General features: G+C 36.5%; 3 protein-coding genes across 8 annotated transcripts in view; all 3 read right to left on the bottom strand.

Annotated features, from left to right (window-relative positions):
• Window positions 1-1830: 1830 nt before the first annotated feature.
• LOC107219351 (5-hydroxytryptamine receptor 1A-like) lies at window positions 1831-8251 on the bottom strand. 2 transcript variants are annotated; one of them, XM_015657549.2, is made up of 6 exons: window positions 7935-8251; window positions 6990-7341; window positions 4727-6215; window positions 4336-4654; window positions 3694-4057; window positions 1831-2899 (listed from the first exon to the last, which is right to left on the bottom strand). In XM_015657549.2, exons 1-3 carry the CDS (start codon window positions 7935-7937, stop codon window positions 5371-5373), a joined length of 1200 nt encoding a protein of 399 aa, XP_015513035.2. In that variant the 5' UTR covers window positions 7938-8251; the 3' UTR covers window positions 1831-2899; window positions 3694-4057; window positions 4336-4654; window positions 4727-5370. The 2 variants fall into 2 exon arrangements, with proteins under 2 accessions (XP_015513035.2, XP_046601164.1); XM_046745208.1 differs by having other exon boundaries at window positions 4336-6215.
• Window positions 2157-3793, bottom strand: LOC107219349 (glucose-dependent insulinotropic receptor-like). The gene is made up of 2 exons (XM_015657546.2): window positions 3694-3793; window positions 2157-2899 (listed from the first exon to the last, which is right to left on the bottom strand). The coding sequence occupies exons 1-2, from the start codon at window positions 3791-3793 to the stop codon at window positions 2157-2159; spliced, it is 843 nt and encodes a 280-aa protein (XP_015513032.2).
• Window positions 8252-9751: 1500 nt separating the features above from the next.
• LOC107219348 (hemicentin-2) overlaps window positions 9752-19324 on the bottom strand; it is a 165580-nt gene continuing 156007 nt past the window's right edge. For 4 of the 5 annotated variants that reach the window (XM_046744892.1, XM_046744893.1, XM_046744894.1 and 1 more), the window contains 4 exons: window positions 15005-15280; window positions 12970-13203; window positions 11323-11435; window positions 9752-10106 (listed from right to left, as the gene is read on the bottom strand). In XM_046744892.1, coding sequence (XP_046600848.1) covers window positions 10023-10106; window positions 11323-11435; window positions 12970-13203; window positions 15005-15280 — 707 coding nt within the window. In that variant the 3' untranslated portion in view covers window positions 9752-10022. The remainder of the gene's footprint in view (window positions 10107-11322; window positions 11436-12969; window positions 13204-15004; window positions 15281-19324) is intronic. The other variant, XM_046744891.1, reaches the window with a different exon arrangement.

Raw genomic sequence — 19324 nt, 5'->3', positions numbered from 1 at the left:
TTTCCTCAGGAGTTATTATCGTTATACATTTCTTCATCAAGACTTGGTTGTGTTTATTTTTAAATCGTATCCCAGATAAGAATTTACTTCTCATGATATTGTGTAAGAAACAATTAACACACTTACAATGAAATTAATAAAGTAATTCCTTTGATATATAAAATTATTCTACAATTTCTCATCTACGAATAAATTTCTGATATAACGAAAGTAATCCATTAATTACAAACTCTGCATTATAAAAAAAGATACGAACAAGCAGTTCGCATAAATGTGTCATAAATTGTTATTGTACGTGCGGCGATAGAAAGATAGGTAACTTCAACGGATATCAAAGTATGAAGATTGCTTGCAATTATTCAATTTCGAATATATTCGTGAGGAAAAATGGCGATAAGCTACGCTTTGCTGCCTCGACGTATTGTCGGTGAAATGTAAAACAAGAAAAAAAAAACTACGGTTTGCTACCGAAAAAGGTTGGTGAGTCCAGAAGTATTGAAAGTAGATGAACATACAAAAGTGGAAACAGGATTTAAAAAGTACAGGAGAAAAATCAAATAGGACGCAATATTGGGAACCTGCGTTTATTTCACTTTCTACGATTTCTTCCTTGTTTCCTTTTCCTTAATACGAACGTTTAAAAACGTATTTTGCCATTTCTATTTTTGCGTATGTAATCTACGGGATGTGGTAACTTGTGGTGAACTGAGCGGTAATCGGTACTAAAAATTTCTCTCAATGTTGAAGAAGGATTGAATGCGTGCAATCCCACAAATTAAAATTTTATTTGTCTTTCAAGAATTCAGTATTCCAAGGAATCGAATTTTATCCCTCTCGAATCAACCTCTATGTGTGATTTAATAAAGAAATTGATTTGGTCAAACTAAGTGATTTTCATTCTATCCATTCAAACTTATACATTGTTTAACGAACTAAATGTGCATTTTGTTGAGAACTTTTAATGATTGAAAGAAACAAATCAATCGAGTGTTTTAATCTAAACGAATCTACATCTTGCAGGTGAAACTCGTTTCGTTGATCCAAGTCAGTGAATATAATTTGACTAACTGCGAAAACTTTCGTTCATTAAAATGTAGGTATGTATCAGTAGAAAGAACAGAAAAATTGTTTTCATACAAATAGTTCAATGAATCTATCTACAATTTTGAATATTTTGTTGGTTGATGAAAAAAAAAAAAATACCCCACAAAAGTCCAACGTGTAAAACAGTTGGGAAAACATGAAGGTTACGGAACCCAAGTTTTCAGTGTATTGGACCAACGACATAAACGAAATATTTATGTCAAATAGATATTTTGTCGATTGGAAAGTTCGTCCAAGTGATTTCAGGACTTCCTTTCGTTCCATGATTAAGTCTCGTCAATAAAAATTTACAGTAATGCTGATAAAACATTATTATCTTACTTTATAACCTGAGCATTTGTTTATCCGAACGATATGAGACTACAATCAACAAATAAGTTGATTAAATTAATTTTTTAAAAGCTACACTGAACCGAATATTCAGTTGCTTGAATTTAGCTGTAATTTTTCCAACTAAATGTTAACTTCGATTAACTGGGATTTTTTTAAACCACCAAAACACGATCTTGCATCGATCAAACATTTCTGAGATCGAAAAGTAGGATTTTCAGAATAACGAAATGATTTTCACATCAACTATATATAATACATATCGATCGATTCGATATTTCGTTGACTTTAGATCCTCGCATTTCTGTCAAATAATAACATAGTCAACGGAATTATTTTTCATTTATTTCGTGCAACTCATAAATCGTTGTGATAATCGAACTTTTAGTCATGATCCTGATAGTTGTGAGCGAAACAATTTTTTTTTTTTTGATCCAACGCTTTCTTCTCTTTCAGTGTATACCTATGCATATATATATATTATATGATCAAGAATAATTAATTACCATGGTTATCGTTTGGTCGTTAGATCGCAAGAAACTGTCGAGTTTCAAATTTCTCCAAGTTCCTAACCCTTCGTAGTCACAGTCTTAAATAGATTCTTTTTTTCTCTAATTGTTCATTGGTTTATAGTTTGTAAATTAGTTCTTGGTTAATTCAGAGTGATTTGTAAATGTTTTATCGATAGAAAATAAGTTCAAGTTTGACAAACAGCGCTCTTTTCACGGGATCGTTGGATCCCTGCACAAAATTCTCCTCATAAAATTGCGAAACCCGTTATGCCACCAAGCGTATATCAGAGGATTGAGCAAAGAGTTTCCAAGACCAAGCAGAGCGAGTGGCGTGTCTATGGCGTATCCTATGGAGTCGCAGGCCCCGGTTGCCGGATCGCAAAAGACGTACATGGTGCACGCGATGAAGTATGGAGCCCAAGTAACGACGATGGTACCGCAGGTAAAGAGGACCACCTTAACAGCCTTGATTCTCGAGGGTCTGTTCTTCGCCTTTTGCTTCGCGGTTTCGTCACCGATCGAAGTTGATTCACCGCCTCGAAATATCCTCAAGTTCTCGTCCCTTCCTCCGTTTTCATTCGTCCGATTTTTATCGGCTCTGCGAAGCTGCAACACCTTTTTCATCGCGTGGTACAAAATTATACTGTAAAGAACGATGATCATCAATACGGGCACCAGACCGATGGTCACGATCAGTAGAACCAAGCCCGGTGGAGCCAGAAGAATGAACCAACACTTTTTGCCGTTTTGGGTATCGTAAAGTGTCCAGAGACCCGTTAATGGCAGGAAACCGAGGATCAATCCTAGCACCCAAGTACATCCGATCAGCAGACGAGCTCTTCTTGGATACATCCAACGGTTGTACTTCATTCCGTGGACTATGTACAGGAATCTGTCCAAGCCTATCAGGCCCACCGTGTAAACGGATACTATAGTACTGGACACCACCATTCCTGCGATGAAATTGAACGTGAATGAAAAATCACCTCAGTTGAAAGGAACACGATTGTTTCAAATATCAGTCGTACTCAACACGGTGGTGATCATTTTTTGATACCAGTGCACTGAGATAAATTTTTATTTCCGGTTACCGCTCAGTCCTATTAACTATTTTAATTTTTTACCACGATCGAAAAGTATAGTTTCAGGTAGAAAATGAGAATTAGTTTTCTTGCCGTTACCGGAAAGTCTAGTATCCGTTACTATTCTCTCTTATTGCATGACATTTTTCTCAGTACGACAAATGGAATCGTTAATAGGACTGAAAATTTTTGCAACATTTTTTTTATATCCCAGTTATTTTGTTTTTAACTTCACTTTTTGTGTAACGTAAAAACTTTTGACTGATTATGCTAGGAATAAAATTTAGAATAATAGAATTGATATTAGAATATTTTATGTACGATTAGTTTCATTGTGATACGATACTTTTTTAGTATTTCCAAAAATACCGTTTCTATTAACAAATATTAGCTTATTTTTAGTGTTACAGTTGCTGCCAGTGAAATTGAATGTTTATCGTTTTGACTCACCTTCTTTGGTTCAGGGTATTTTGTTATTCACAATAAGTGCTGGGTAGTTAGATACAATAAATAACAAAGCAGCTTGAATCGAAAAAGGTAAGTTCTTCGTTGTTAAAAAATTTCGTTGACCAATGTTATTAGGTGGGATAATTCAGTAACGTATTTCAAAATTCTATTCGAACGATGAATCTAGTTTGATTTCATTTTATACAGAAACGACTCACCCATTTGGATTGCGCATTCAATTTGACTGCTGTAGAAGTCGGGAGGCCTGCCAAAAATTACACCGAAGAGAACAGCCAAACCGACAACCAAATCCGACATCGCGACGTTTCCAAGGAACAGGTAAGTCGTCTTTGGAGTTATTCCTTTTTTCAGGATTAATCCTGACGATAATACCACTGAGAGATTCGTCAATATTATAAAGCCACAGAGAATCATTACGAACATGTGAATGGCGGCCAATGAGAGTGTAACTTCTTCCGTCGAATTGAATTTTGGATACTCTGTAGTTTCGTTGGCAATTAACGTCCAAATTGTTGTTTCCCACGTTGTTGAATCTGGCGTTGAGTTATTTACTTCAGTCGTCTGAAAAAAGTTTCCTCAATCGAATCACGGTTCCGTGTTAAAGAAAGGGTACAAAAAATTTCAAAATTTACAAAATGTGCGAAAAGGAAATCTTCGGAAACACGCAAATTCGTAAATTTGTAACATCGAGGAAAAAAAAAAGAAGAACTTTCACCATATTTCTGTCAGTTGAATCGGTGCTTTTTTCAAAAATTAATTATTCGTTGGGAAAATAACATCAGATACTTACTGAAATACTCATATTTATATATAGGTACCGTATGATTCAGAGTACTCACCATGATTATTATCGTTTTGTTACAAGATCGTAAAAATCAGCTAAGCTTGAAATTTGTTATCGTTGTTCGCAAGCTTTCGACGGTCACGTAAAATTCGCAAACTATTCGTCCGCAATCACACACTTTGGAAGTCCTTCGGTGATTCCTCTCAAAGACAACGCCTCTGAGATTCAAGCTCTGTCGACGTGAAGGTTCTTGAACGAATGAATACCGTCGTTCAACATCGCCGTTTGATTTGTTCATTCCGCTTGCGAATTTCATTTTCTTACTTTGTGCAGGATATTGCGGTAGGTGACCGACACCGCTTGGGAATTGCCAGCTAAGCGCGAAGAAAAAAGCGATTAGATAAACAGATGGCGAATAGAAATGAGTGTATTTGTTTTTAACACACTTTAACTAATGAATAGTTAGCACGAGGAGATGCGAAAAACTTCGATAACTGCGATTTCAGCATTTGTAGTTTATAATTCGTATTCGCATCTGGAATAAAAATTTATTTATATATTATACACAGTAATAGAAAGTAATAATTAGATTGTAGAATTAAAACTATTCGGTATGAAGTGATGTTTTTGGTTTAACATTTATTTATTCTCTTACAGATTGTTGAGCAAAAAAACGAGTCACGGAGTCTTAATTAAATTCATTATTCTCGCTCGCGATATTTTGACAACCTCTGTGAAAACGCCAACTTTGTACAACGTGACAAATAAATTGAAAGTAAACAATCGGTGTAAAAAGAAGTTCTAAAAAATGATCTTATCTCAATATGTGTAATTGGTAGACTTGTCAGTTTTTCAACAAGAATCGCAACCGAATTTCGCAATACATTTGCAAAGGAAATTGTCGTTCCTAGATAAAAGTAGCGGACAGTGAATATCGTGAATTGAGAACTATATCAAATTTCGCCTACAAAATGATTTATACCATTCACGCAATAATACCAAGACAAAATTTTTTTGATAATTTTCGCTATTATCGTTCAATGATGTCGGATTGCAACAAATATCCAAGGCAGTCAATTCACTACCAATTTCAAATGGGATGCATATCGACATCGCTCGAATTCCCTGAGCTCTTTGATTTTGTACTACCGGACCTCTGGCTCGATTTTGTGCTCGGAGTGTTGCACGATTGATTGGAATTAGAAGATCGTCCCTTGCGGAGTACTTTTTTCATCACGGTTCTGAAGCCGGTGTGCCACCATGCGTATATAACGGGGTTAAAAAGAGAGTTCAAGAAGCCAAGTATGGCAAGTGGCGAAGCAATGGCAACTCTGAGCGTCTTGCATTCACCGGCAACGAAATCGCAGCTGAATACGTAAATTGTGCAGGCGACGAAGTAAGGGATCCAAGTCAAGACGATGCTGCCGCAAGTGAACATGACCACTTTAACCGCCTTGATCTTGGAAGGTTTATTCTTGCTGGTTTTCTTCGCCGCGTCATTATTCGACGCGGAATCACCGCCGCGGAATATCCTGAAGTCCTCGTCCCGGCTTGCGGTTGGATTTGTCCGATTCCTGCCCATTCGTCGAAGCTGCAACACCTTTATTATCGCGTGGTACAATATGATACCATAGAGAACCAAGACCAGCAGTATCGGTAGCAGACCGATGATTGTAATTAGGAGTATGAGACCCGGTGGCGCCAGATGTGTGAACCAACAAATTCTGCCGCGGTCTGTCGAACCGGTCCACAAACCTGTCGCTGGTAAGAAACCAAGAATTATTCCCACCACCCATGTGAACAGGATAAGCAGACGAGCTCTCTTCGAGTACATCCAACGGCTGTAATTCATTCCGTGGACTATGTACAGGAATCGATCCACTGCTATCAGACCGACAGAGTACAAAGAAGCCACAGTACTGGACACTATCATCCCTGAAATCGAAGACAAACGTCAGATGTACACTGAGAAAAATTTCATTTGTTACAGTAAGTAGAAAAATTAAGTAAAACAGGTACAGTTAAAAAAAAAAAAACTGTTTGAATAATGTTGGAATTAGGAAAAACGAGGTGCGCGTAAAAATTTTGCGCTATCGTCGATCCTTTTTTGGTTATTGCCACGCAAGATCAGTTTCTGAGGTTTACTCTACTTTTTTAGCTAAACAAGGCTTTAACGTCAATTTATTCTTGCACGAGCATTAAATTTTCGCAACGGTTGCAAGAAAATCTAGCAACAGCGATCGTAATGAGAAAGAATAGCAACGGATACTAGACTTTCCGGTAACGGCTAGAAAACTAATTTTCATTTTCTACTTATAACTATATTTTTCGTTTGTGGTAAAAAATGAAAGTAGTTAAGGACCGAGCGGTAACCGGAAATAAAAATTTCTCTCAGTGTATCGTTTGAAAATTGAAGAAGTGGAGTGAATCCTTCAGTGTAAACCAGCATGGTCATTTTATGATCGAGTCTCAGTCTTGTTAACTGACTATTAAATGAATTCAAGTCTGTGTCGTTTCCTTTTTTTTTTTTTTTTTATATAAGATGACGGTTCAGCTTGGACGGTCTAAAATCGTACCAATTTTTACATACCGTCCCACCCTCTATAACGTGTCTTCAATTATAGTCTACACTTCACAGTCTTCCCTCTCCCTAAAATTGTCCAAGAATCAAATATCGTACCGTAAAAAGGACTCGAATGAAAATCTCACCCAATTGTATGGCGCATGAAAGATGATCGCGATATGACTTTGGATAGAATTGGCCCAAGAGTACCGCAGCACCAGTGACCAGGTCTGCCATCGCGACGTTGCCCAGGAAAAGGTAGGTAGTTTTCGGGCTAACTCCCTTCTTGATAATCAATCCCGATGACAGAACGACAATCAGATTCGTCACGATAATAAGACAGCCAAGAATCGGCACGAAAATGTCGTAGAGCTTCAGCTGGGTTTTTGCGCTGTGAACTTCCGACAGATTCAGGTGTTGGTTTCCAGTTTCATTGAACATGATACCCTGAATCGTAGTTTGCAGGATAGAATTTGCAGTTGTGTAATTTTCCTCAGCCTGTAAAAATAAAATTAACAGTCAGTCGAATACTGTCAACACAATAATTCTTCCGACTTTAGACTCAACGAAACAACTTTTTCCAAGTCATTCATTTGCTCATCACTGTACACATGTCACGTGAATATTCTTTATAATCTATTTGTATTTATTCGAAACGTAACGAAAAGTTTATACAAGGTTATAGTTTTGATAAAACTAGGTAAAAAAACAGAAAACAAACGATCTTAGTGGGTTTCATTCATATTTTGATTACTGCATCGATTTAATTAATCAGGAGACCAAGTCATCGATTCCAATGACTTGCAAATTGAACTGTTTTGTACTTATTGAACGATTTTCAATTTTCATTCATAACCGAAGATATGTATGGTTCTGGGTGCATAACGAAAATACAGTTTTACAGCTGCAATCACAAAATCTCTAGTACTTGCTACTATTCTTTTTAAACATAGCCACTTGTATTATATTTCGTTGCAACTATTGCGATACTTTGACGTTAACTGTATATTGCTAAAATCTTCCGGCAACGTTAATCCAAGTGAAATTTTTCCCATGATAATTGTTTACACGTTACGAATAAGATGAATTACCATGCTCGACGTTCGGGTAAACGTTTCCAAGATCAGCCGCGTCTCTTTCCTATCGTATCCGGCAACGGAGATCAGCAAATTACTCACAGTTTATAAATAGAATAAGCACTCGGTACTCGTCCTCAGGTTTTTAGCACGAAGTACCTGAAAACAAAGATCTATCAGGATGAAAGAAACAATTCCTCGTGACGTCCGCCGGTAACGGCAAAACGGAAATGAGAAACGATAGAACAGCTTTCAATGTTGACAGATTCTCGTATAAAGTGAGAAGAACAACGCGCGGAGTTCTCGACGGAATAAACTTATCACGGCAAAGTTGTAATCATGCGCAGTTGCTCCCTGATAGCTCGGCTTCGCGTTTCTCTTATGTGTCTGGTTATTATTTAACTCAATCCTACGATTCACGGCTCTTTATCTGCTGTGACAGGATGTGAAAGGAAGCGTCGTAGTCGTTGCATAGATAAATTGATACGTGGATTCCAAGGAGAGATCTTCGGTGTTCCCCGTTTCATAACAAAACACTCGAGTTCACTGATATTTATCGCGTTCGGTAAACTCGTAAAAATTTTTTAACTGCATCGTGAAACATTTTATCTGAATTTTGATGCACCGACGCACGTCAATTTCGTACCTAATCATATTTCCAGCGTTGGCGTAGAGACGCTGCAGAAGGTCGCTTATCCAATTCAATGGCATTCGCTGTAATAAAACAGACAGATAAAGTCACGTTATCTATCCAACGTCACGTCACAAAAAAGTCCGATCATGGTCCAGCCACGAAATGAACTGTGTGAAACGATTGCTTCTGGTTCGAAGAAGCTTTCTTGAATCAGATTTTAACCCGACCAGTTTCAGTTGCTCGGACGAACTCGTCGTCGAAAAGTTTCGAAGGATGTCGTAGGACCAGTTTTTCGCAACGAAAAGGTGTCTTCGTGTCCAACGGACGATTTTAAGAGGCCAAAAAGTTCAGGCATCAAGTTTCACGGTGTCTTTGGGTACAGATGCAAAATCAGAACAACGTAAGACGTTGGATTGAAAGTGGTCTTGAAACACCGGAAAAGCATAACCGCATTCAGCGATGCAAATACCGATTATAACGATATCTTCTGCTCTTCGTGGTCGGCAGATATCCGGGATCTTTCTTTGCGGTTTTATGAGCACACATCACTTCCTGTCTTTCCTTATTTCTCGCGTTATTGAAACGACCGCAGGTTCCGATATGCGGATGATATTTACTAAAGAAAAAGAATATCAATTAGAGACGAGTTTTTTCCCTCGTTATCTTGTCCACTTACCGCACGCTCGCTATCACGATCTAGATAAATCAACCCTAGTCACATACGCCTATGAAAACTTTCACGTTACTTGCACGGGGTTAATCAAAACCCAAGCAAACGTTGGAACGTTGTTACTCCACGCAACGTTACGTTACGCGCAGTTGCGACTTGAACGAAAATTCTTAGAGATAATTCAACGATTCAGAAATAGACTCCGATCTTAGTTTTGGCAAAAAAAAACTATCGAGGATGTGGGAGAAATTTTTCAGGCAAAAAAAGTAAAACAACACGCAATACGTACACGGGGTCTCTGAGACCCCGAACATTTTTCAATCATTCTTCGTTTTACTAGCGCAAACAACCCTGATTCAATCACGCTGACTTTAAAATTATGAGTTAAAGTCGGTTATGGTGTCAACAACAACAATGGGGACCCCGTTTCAGTGACTAGGGTTAATCATTTTCATCATAACAATCAATTTCATCGTGTAAATTGTAAAACTACGCGCACGATGTTTAATGTAACATGAAATTGATGTGTTTTATTTTATATACAGTATTTACAAAATCGTGTTTTATATATATATATAATATATATATATGTATATAATAATTAAATGGGTACCTATAAGTCGTGCAACTCACAACTCGGTACAGTCGTTCCTCACCCGGAAATTATACACTCGCCGCGTATTATTGTCCGAGTTTTCTTCTCTTCTTCTTTTTTTTTTTTTTTCTTTGGTAAAATCAAATTTTTTCTCAAAATCACGTCAACAATTTCCACGTAAAAGAAAAAAAAAAAAAACATCGTTCAAATACGGCTTTCCTGAATAGTTGTCGTACTCCTGTTGATCGTATCCGAGTATCTGTGAGGCCTCTGAAGACTGTAGTACATCTGAAACAACGGACAAGACCGATTCTTGAATAATAATCAATCGTGTTCCAGAATCGCGGGAAGTAATTTCTATTAAAACAAGGATCGATGAAAATCTCGCGTCAACATTTTAATTCAGAGAACAAACATTATTGTAACAGACAACATTTTGTGTTAAATAATCAATTCCTAACGTAGACAATATTGAATATGAATCTTATCGAATAAAATTAATTATTTAAAAATTATAGCATAAATCTCACGTGAGGGGGGAGGTACAAATTAAAAAAAATAAAAAATAAATAAACACCTCACGTAATCAATGAACGCTCTTAAACAATACGGAAGGGCAAGACGAGGAAGGCTGATGGGGGCGAAATATCACAAGCATATCGTCAAAGGTGAGTTTCACAGGGAAAATCCCTTCGGAGACAATGGAATTAAACCCTCAGTCATTCGCTCATTGTCTCCACTTTGGGTGTTTCGAAGACTAACCTTCGCCGAGTGAATTTTCTAGTCATACAACAATGATGACTGGTTGACTTAGCAATGACAATGACAGTGGCATTAGTCGAATATACGCGTATACGGGCAATTCCATGCGAATCGAACCAACGTCTGATCCTCGCCGTTTACGATTTGTTTGTTTTTTTTTTTTTCTTTTTGTTCAAATGTCTGAAATTCTCCCAAGTCAGTAACAGTACCCTGAATTTTTGTTCAATTTTTTCTTCTACCGCTCGATTATTTGTATAAATATTGAGCGTGATTTTGAAAAGGATCCTTTTTTAAAATTCTTTAAAATTGTATCTTCTTTTCAAAACACTTGAAAACCGTGCCCACGACGGATCAGTTTTTTTCTAATTTTATTTTGGTACTTAAAATGCTTGTAAATAATTCATCGGTTGAATAAAAAATCTGGTGTTGGGAAAATTGTAGAAAATTTTTTCAAACAAAATCAGAAAACGCGTGTGTCAGACGTTGGTCAGATTCGCATGGAATTCCCTATATATATATACGTAGTTTCCAGGTTGTTGTAACCGTGCAATAAAAGACAGTGACGAATGAATTCCAAGTCTTCTCTATTTCGAGCCACGGTTACTCGAAATCTGTTCTAAAACAAAGATGAAAAAATCTATCGAAACACATTTTGGTCCAGATAAGTCGTATAATTAGGACCAGTAAGACCATTATCAGCGGAGAGAAAATTTCTAGCTGACAGATGACGACCGGAACTCACGTTGGGTGCTGCCTGGGGATATTCGGGATCCTCTATGACGTCATAGGACATTTCTCTGCCCTCGATGAGATGCGGTCTTCGGGGAAGAGATCCGTATATGGTGAGCTTTCTGTCTGAAAAGCGGATCGAATTGCAACTTTATTTTGACATTATATTCTGTATTTTGCGTAGGTAGATGGAAGGAGGGAAAGAGAGAGAGAAAAAAAAATAGAACGAGATCGTCAATTCGTACCCACTTCCGACTTCTGGCGATTAAACTTACGTATTTACACCAGACTTAATTAAGAACGGGACACTTATTCACCGAGGGGTATTAAATCGGTCCTTCAAACTGCGAGGGTATCTTCTGGAAGCAATTTGTGCGAGAATGTTTTATCGTTTTTCCTACTCTACCCGCTTCGTCGTTTACGGTTTGTTTTTACCTGGACGGTAACGTGCAAGGTTTGGTAAAAGATCAGAGGTAAGATTGAACCGAACCTCTGAAAAACGATCGTTGGAAATGGACCCACGCTTTGTTTACCGTAAATTCCATGCACTGAGAAAAATTTTATTTGTTAGAGTGACTCGAAAATTGAGTAAAACAGGTATCGTTAAAAAAAAAAACACTGTTTGAATATTGTTGGAATTGCGAAAAACGAGGTACGCGTAAACATTTTGCGCTATTGTCGATCCTCTTTTGGTTATTGCAACGCAAAGTCAGTTTCTGAGGTTTACTCTACTTTTTTAGTTAAACAAGGCTTTAACGTCAATTTATTCTTGCACCAGCATTAAATTTTCGCAACGGTTGCAAGAAAATATAGCAACAGCGATCGTAATGAGAATTAATAGTAACGCATGATAGACATTCCGGTAACGGCTAGAAAACTAATTTTCATTTTTTACCTAGAACTATATTTGTCGACTGTGGTAAAAATGAAAATAGTTAAGGACTGACCGGTGAATGGAAATAAAAAATTCTCTCAGTGTATGAAAAACAGGAAAAATAATCTGATTTTATCCCAGATAAATAATGAAATATCGTAAAAATCGTTAATTCGTTATTTTTACAAAAATTTAACTTTACTGACTCAAATAAATATCTTTTTCTTCAACGCGCAGTGTATTCATATTTGTTTTTTTAAATATCCGTGTCTTGAGAATTACTCAGTCAATTTCCATCTCGAAACGTTAAAAATTCACTGAGTCATGATTGTTTGAAAAACCAATCGATCCATTTTCCGGTATTTTGTTGTTTCATGAATTTTTTTCTTCTCATACTAAAAATTTCATTTTTCCAAAGGTGGCCAACTAATTTACCTCGAAATGTCACAGTTGAAGAGTATCGCAGAATTTTTTCAAGTTCATTTCTCTTTGAAATCCAATTTTCCCAGCAATTAACAAGTGAACCCATGCTCGAGTAATTTCACTTCCATTCCTCAATTTTCTCTTTCATCGACTCGATTGATTTTCGCAACGATATAAAAATATAATCCGTAATATATCGAGCAGAGAATAAAAAAAAGAAAAAAAAAATATGTACTCTCCGCAATAATTTTACGCAGTGAAAATACTGACGCAATTTTGAAAAGCTTTCGGGATACACACTCGGAAGGAATTTCATATTTTTTTCTTCGTTATCGACGATAATTGTCTCCTCGGATTAATCACCTAAATGATTGCCGAGCTCGCTTGTCGGTATGAGGTCCGGATTTCCGTCCTCCTCGTCACCCTTTCCAGCGAACGTTGATATCGTTGGCTGAGGAGGCTTAGGCTTCGCAGGGGTTGCCGCGTGTCGCCTCCACAGCGCCATTAAAACCCCGGTCACGATTAACCCGAGGCCCGTTGCTGTTCCTCCAAGACCGATTAAAATCGGAGACATATCCACGGACGATACGGGATCTCCTGAAAATTTAATCCCGATCAATTCCCCGCTGTCGTTGTATTCTTTTCGATTCAATCGTAAATGAATTTTCCGACAAAGAAGATTGAAACTAACAGATTTCAAAACATTTTTCAACCACACTTAACTGTTTTAACAAATTTTGCATCAAGACGTTGAAGTTTTCACTAACAGCTTTGTGCAACAATTTGAGAAAACAAGATACAACGGAGAAGATAAACTGTCGATAATGTTTTTGATTTAAAAAAATTACTCAGTTCAAAATTCAGTTTTGTGCAAGATTCACGAAATTGACCGTCGATAAATAATCGCAAGGAATTGAAAATTAATTAAGTCAAATATAATTACGATTCACGAGCCGAGTTCTGTTGTAAATGTTTAATTGAAACAACTGAAGGCTGAACAACCGAAGGTTGTTTAAAACTTTTTTCTACCTTCGAGAAGCAAGGAAAAATTTGCATTCGGTATCAAATCGCCCGTTATTTGTCTGAGCTTTTTGAAACAAGTAGTCGGTTTTTAAAACTAGGAAACAATTCCAGACCATTCGTTGACGCAGAGATTTTTAAGATTGTATCTTTAACTTCGTTGCAGCGAGAAGCACGTAATACGAGATTACGTGAGAAAGTTCCTTGCCATGTTATATACCGTAAAGCTCGAGTACATACATATATATATATATATATATATATATATATATATATATATATATATATATATATATATATATATACACGTTCAGCATTGAGATACCCATCTGTCCGTACTCGAGCCTCAATTTATGGAGACTAGTTTAAACATTGACAAAGTGGGTTCGCACATGGCGCCGCACCTTCGGCCACAATCCAAAGCTTTATTTACTGCTCAGAGATATTAGCTCATATTAATTGCCAAAAGTTTCTTCGTGCCTGAACAAACGATAAAACAAATGTGTCAGGTTATAAATTTCAGCTTCCAAAATACGAGCGACAAATTTTTTTTTTCTGCCCTCTTCTTTAATTACGTCGTTTACAGAGGCGGCGTTGAAATTCCAAATTTGAAAAGTCCCGAGACTTGAAGTAGAGAAATGAAACTTTGACAAAACGTCATCAAAGTTTCGAATGGTCCGAAACCCGGCGCTCAAAGTTCCGAAAGTGCGAGAATGAGTGAATTAAAAAATCTCAATGATCCAAGATTTTCAGTTTCTTCGTTACTTTGTTGTTTCTCCAAAGTTTGATTTCTTCACAAGTTTCGCCGTAAAGTAATTCGGAATTAGGCGGAACTTCGGAACTTTTCAAATTTGGAACTTAAACCCCACCCCTCGTCTAGGTTTCAGATTTTCGAAAATTACTAATTTCTCAGTCGTTATAGAATTTTTTTTTTGAACACAAATTTATATTAAATTATTATTATTTTTATAGAATTGTTATTTGTAATAAAATGTTTGAAAAAATAGGTACCTTTCCTTAAAATACGAAACATCCTTCTGGTTTCTTCGCAAGCAAACTTTAGCTGATAAAACAATTTTTTCTTTTATCAATTACGTGGAACAAAATGAAAATTTGACATCCGGAGCCCGGACTCAAAATTCGCGTTAACCGTTGTAACCCGTCATTTTGAATTTTTGAAATCTTTGAAAAGTTGACTCGTAACGGTAACGTTATTAAACCTGAGAGTACACAAGACGAAGAAAAAGCTCGCTTTACGAAAATGTAAATTCTGTCAATATTCGCTGCGATTGTTTAACCGTATTTCGTTACCTCCATGTAACTTATTCCTACAAATCGCAAGCACAACTTGCGTCGATGAATTCACGTAATTCCTCACCGGCAACGTTTTTCCAGGCAATGCTCCTCAGCGCCACGTTGTCCATGACGACAGGATCGCTTGATCCCTTGGCATTAACGGCGTAGAGACTTACTGCCTCGGTGGGTTTGCGGAGATCAAGTTCCCAGTAAGGGAACGCCGATTCCCAACGTTGATCGCTCGAGACGGCCACAAACTTCTGAGGAAGCCCTCCGTCAAAGCCCTCGATGCACGATATCCGGATCAAAGCACCGCTCAGATTGAATGCTGTGCAGTTTTGCAGAGGATACGGTCTGCCTGTAACGACAAAGCTTACAGAGATTACGCCATTTCTTAGCTAATCCCCCGGAGAACTTGGATCCGTGACTATCGGCAGCTCCCGAGGATATAATTCCAAATCTTACGATTATCCTAGATCCGTAGCAACAATTTTTATCGTTGTTTTAGTGATTCGTTTTCTTCTTCTTAATTTTTTTTTTTTTTTTAATCGTACAACTCGGTCTTTGTTCGGGATGGATGGAAGAAAAGCAACTCGTCTATGAATTATCGTTCGAATTGTGACAATGAAACAGGGATTAGAAATATAATACTTATACGATACAAGTTTGGACTGTCTTTGGAGGCGAGTTTGAAGCTCCCGAAAGCGCTTAATTCCGAATTATTTGGTGGCGAAAATCAAACTTTGAAGAAACAACAAAGTTTCGAATGATCGGAAACGCGACGGTTGATCAAAGTTTCGAAATTCAAAAGTTACGAAAAACGAGTTTTCGATGGGGTAAAATTCAACGAGTGGGTGTAAAAAAAAATCGGATACACTGAAAATCGGAACGACTAGGATTCCGAATGTAAAAATATCGAAATTCCGAAACAAAGACGGATCAAAGTGGTGAAATTTCACGAAGCTAGAAATTCACAGAACTGAAAATCTTCGATTATTTAGAATTTCGGTGCTTTAGATTTTTCCAATTTTTTCATTCTCGCATTTTAGGAACTTTGAAAGCCGAGTTTCGGTCAATTCGAAACTTTCATGTTTCGTCAAAGTTTCATTTCTGTACTTTACGTTGCGTCATCAAAAACTTCGCTATTTGGCGTTTTTCGACCTTTTCAAATTCGGAATTTCAACCCCGCTCCTGTCTGAGCAAAAAAATCAACGAGATTTTTCAATTTTAAAAAGTAAATTATCCCGATCCACAAAAATAATGTCTTTCGATTTCGAAAAAACATATCTACCGCGATACTTTGTTTGACTTTTAAAACTTTGGTAGACTTTACATTCAGAATTTTCTCACTCGATTCTGATTCATTCACAAGAATTAAATACAAATATATTAACAAATTCCGACACATTATAAATCTACTTCTCCTCGAATCTGTAATAAAGAATAGAAAACAAAATTGCTAAAACCAAAATTCATCAGATGCCTTCCAATTTTATACACTAAAATATATTGTCTTATCGGTCTAAAAAAATCTTAAAACACTATCAACCGAATCACTGCCTGCGGTTATATTTGACTACTGGAAATTCGTGTTGCTTGTTTCAGGTTTCAGGCTAAAGTTTATTTCAACCTTAATTGAAATGGCTCTCCAAGTCTTATGAATATACGATCTTTGTCGAGGTTTTCTGAGTATTTTTGGACCGGTGAAAACGAGCTTGATTCTTTTACTCCGTAAAAGAGAGAGAGAGAGAAAAAAAAAACAAAACTGAGCGAGGGTGGAAAATAAGAGAGAAAAAAAAACAAGCCAAGAAAGTGAAACAGAATTTTCCGTCGAGCATAATTCTGTGTTTCGGCATTACAGCGAACTGGAATAATACTCTTATAAATTCCTTCTCTTTTACAAACTCGAGGTTTTTCGAACTTGAAAACAACTGCACTGAAAGAAATTTTCAGTTACGGTTACCGCTCAGTCTTTAACTATTTTCATTTTTAACCACAATCGAAAAATACAGTTCTAGGTAGAAAATGAAAATTAGTTTTCTAGCCGTTACCGGAAAGTCTAGTATCCGTTACTATTCTTTCTCATTACGATCGCTGTTGCTATATTTTCTTGCAACCGTTGCGAAAATTTAATGCTCGTGCAAGAATAAATTGACGTTAAAGCCTTGTTTAACTAAAAAAGTAGAGTAAACCTCACAAACTGATTTTGCGTTGCAATAACCAAAAAAGGATCGACGATAGCGCAAAATGTTTACGCGTACCTCGTTTTTCGTAATTCCAACAATATTCAAACAGTGTTTTTTTTTTAACGATACCTGTTTTATTGAATGTTTCTAGTTACTGTTACAAATGAAATTTTTCTCAGTGTGGATCACGTTTTTCCTTTGTGATACGTACCTACTTACACTTTAAACCGCGCAATCATCACTCACTTGTAAGAACCTAATATTCCGATCTTTCTGCGAGAGAGAGAGAGAGAGAGAGAGAGAGCAGAGCTGATTAAACTCCTGATTACATTTGACGTATAATACCCTGATTATTATACAGATATATTTTTTTTTTCTTTCTTTCATTTATCTTTTATTTTTGCTCTGAAGATTCGTTCTCGTAGTTTCCCCTTTTTCTGCCACACCAGTCTTGTTAAGGACATAAAGTGAGAGAGGATGATGCGATAGTGAGTGAAAGTTTGCTTTTAATTATACGGATATAATTAGACGTCGAGCTTGCAGCGAGAGACATGAGAATTTCACCTCTTTACATATATTTCGATCAGACGAGAAATAGAATGAAATGTATTACGACCTGCTGAAATATCCTGGAAACGTTATATTATAAAACTAGGAATTCTAATGGTTGAAAATTCTCTCTGCACAGCTTTAAGCGCGACGATTATTCAGTAAAGAAATTAAGCTTCGAGTGAAAACTCGAGTTTTGGTAACGCGATGAAAAGTTTCGTTCAACATCGACGACAGCCTGCAGTTATAACACCCATAGAATAGGAAAGTTTCGCGGTAATAGATTTACCGGGTGGGGAACTTGAAGCGTGCGGGGATGAACTTCGATTAGAATTTTCATTAAATTCTACAAATTACTGCGGCCCAGAAATTAAATTGGAGTATTCGTATGTTCTTTTTTTTTTTGTTTCTTATACGTCGGAACGAAACGACGTGAAAATGAGACAAGAAGTCTTCTGACAATTCGGAGATGTCGATTCAAAGAACTTGAAAAAATTATTTACTGTTTGCAAAATGAAATTTCGAATATAATATACATACATATATACAAAAAAAAAGAACAAAAATTGGCTACCAAGTAAATCTCGGTACACAGATATTTGAGAGCGGAAAAAAAAAGTCAACGAGATAGAAAAAAAGATATAAATTTGAATCAGTTGAGTCGAATTTTTTCGAAAAAAGGATGAAAAAAAATGACGATTTTTACGATATTTCGTTATTTATTATTAATGTTGTTTTTTTTTTTTTTTCATTTGTTTCTTGACCTCGCAGTGCAAGGTGGGAGTGAAAGAAGAGGAGACGTTGAAGTAAGAAAATTATAAATTAACATTGAAGGCGAATAAATTGCCGGAATGCCAATCGAGGAAACTGAAAGAAAATTTCAAATGGAGTGGAAAATACGAGGTTTCGAGATACGTACGTTGAAGATTTCTTCGATGAAATTACATTTAAAAGTAGTAAAAGGACAGCAAATTACCAACACAACACGAAACTCTGCTGCGGGAAATAAAATCGCGGTATTGCTTCGGCTTGGCAAGCACGTCGCGTCTTGATTTTATTATAATTTCTACGAATGTTCTTTTTATACGCCTCGTCGAATCGTGGTGAACGTAAAAGTGTAAAAGGGTGCACCTAGTTGAGTCTGAAATATTCTTAATTCCGTTGAAAAAAGCGCAGTAACGCTTTTATCAAACAAAGTTTATTAAACATACAAATATTCCGGATTTTATTTTTGTCCAGTGATTTTAATTATCGAATGAGAATTCAGGCAACGAAGTAGTTTCAATTTATTTTCAACTAACATGTAATCAATTTTCCCTTGTCGATAAATGAAATAAAATTTAAAAAAAAAAATTCTCAACAGTCTTTTACAGGAGAAAAATTACTATATGAACAAGTAGAGGAAAAAATATAGTTGACACGCATTGTTTTTCATGTAACGGTGAAGAATTTTCTTTGAAAGGGATTGTTTTTTACTGTTTTTCATACGATTTGCATTGAGTAATAAACACAGGAAAAATTCAGTCGTTTCTGAGAGAATGAAAAAGAAAACTTTCAGCATTAATTGTACAACAATATTAACGATTAGATTCTGATACTTGGATTGTTTTTGTACGATATTTTTTTTTTTTTCTCATGTGTAGGAAATCAATCATTCGGTATAAAAT

The sequence above is a fragment of the Neodiprion lecontei genome, chromosome 7 (assembly GCF_021901455.1).
Source record: "Neodiprion lecontei isolate iyNeoLeco1 chromosome 7, iyNeoLeco1.1, whole genome shotgun sequence".
In the NCBI taxonomy this organism is placed as follows: Eukaryota; Metazoa; Arthropoda; class Insecta; order Hymenoptera; family Diprionidae; genus Neodiprion; species Neodiprion lecontei.
The sequence above is the reverse complement of the archived record's forward strand: the minus strand, read 5'-3'. Positions and strand labels throughout refer to the sequence as shown.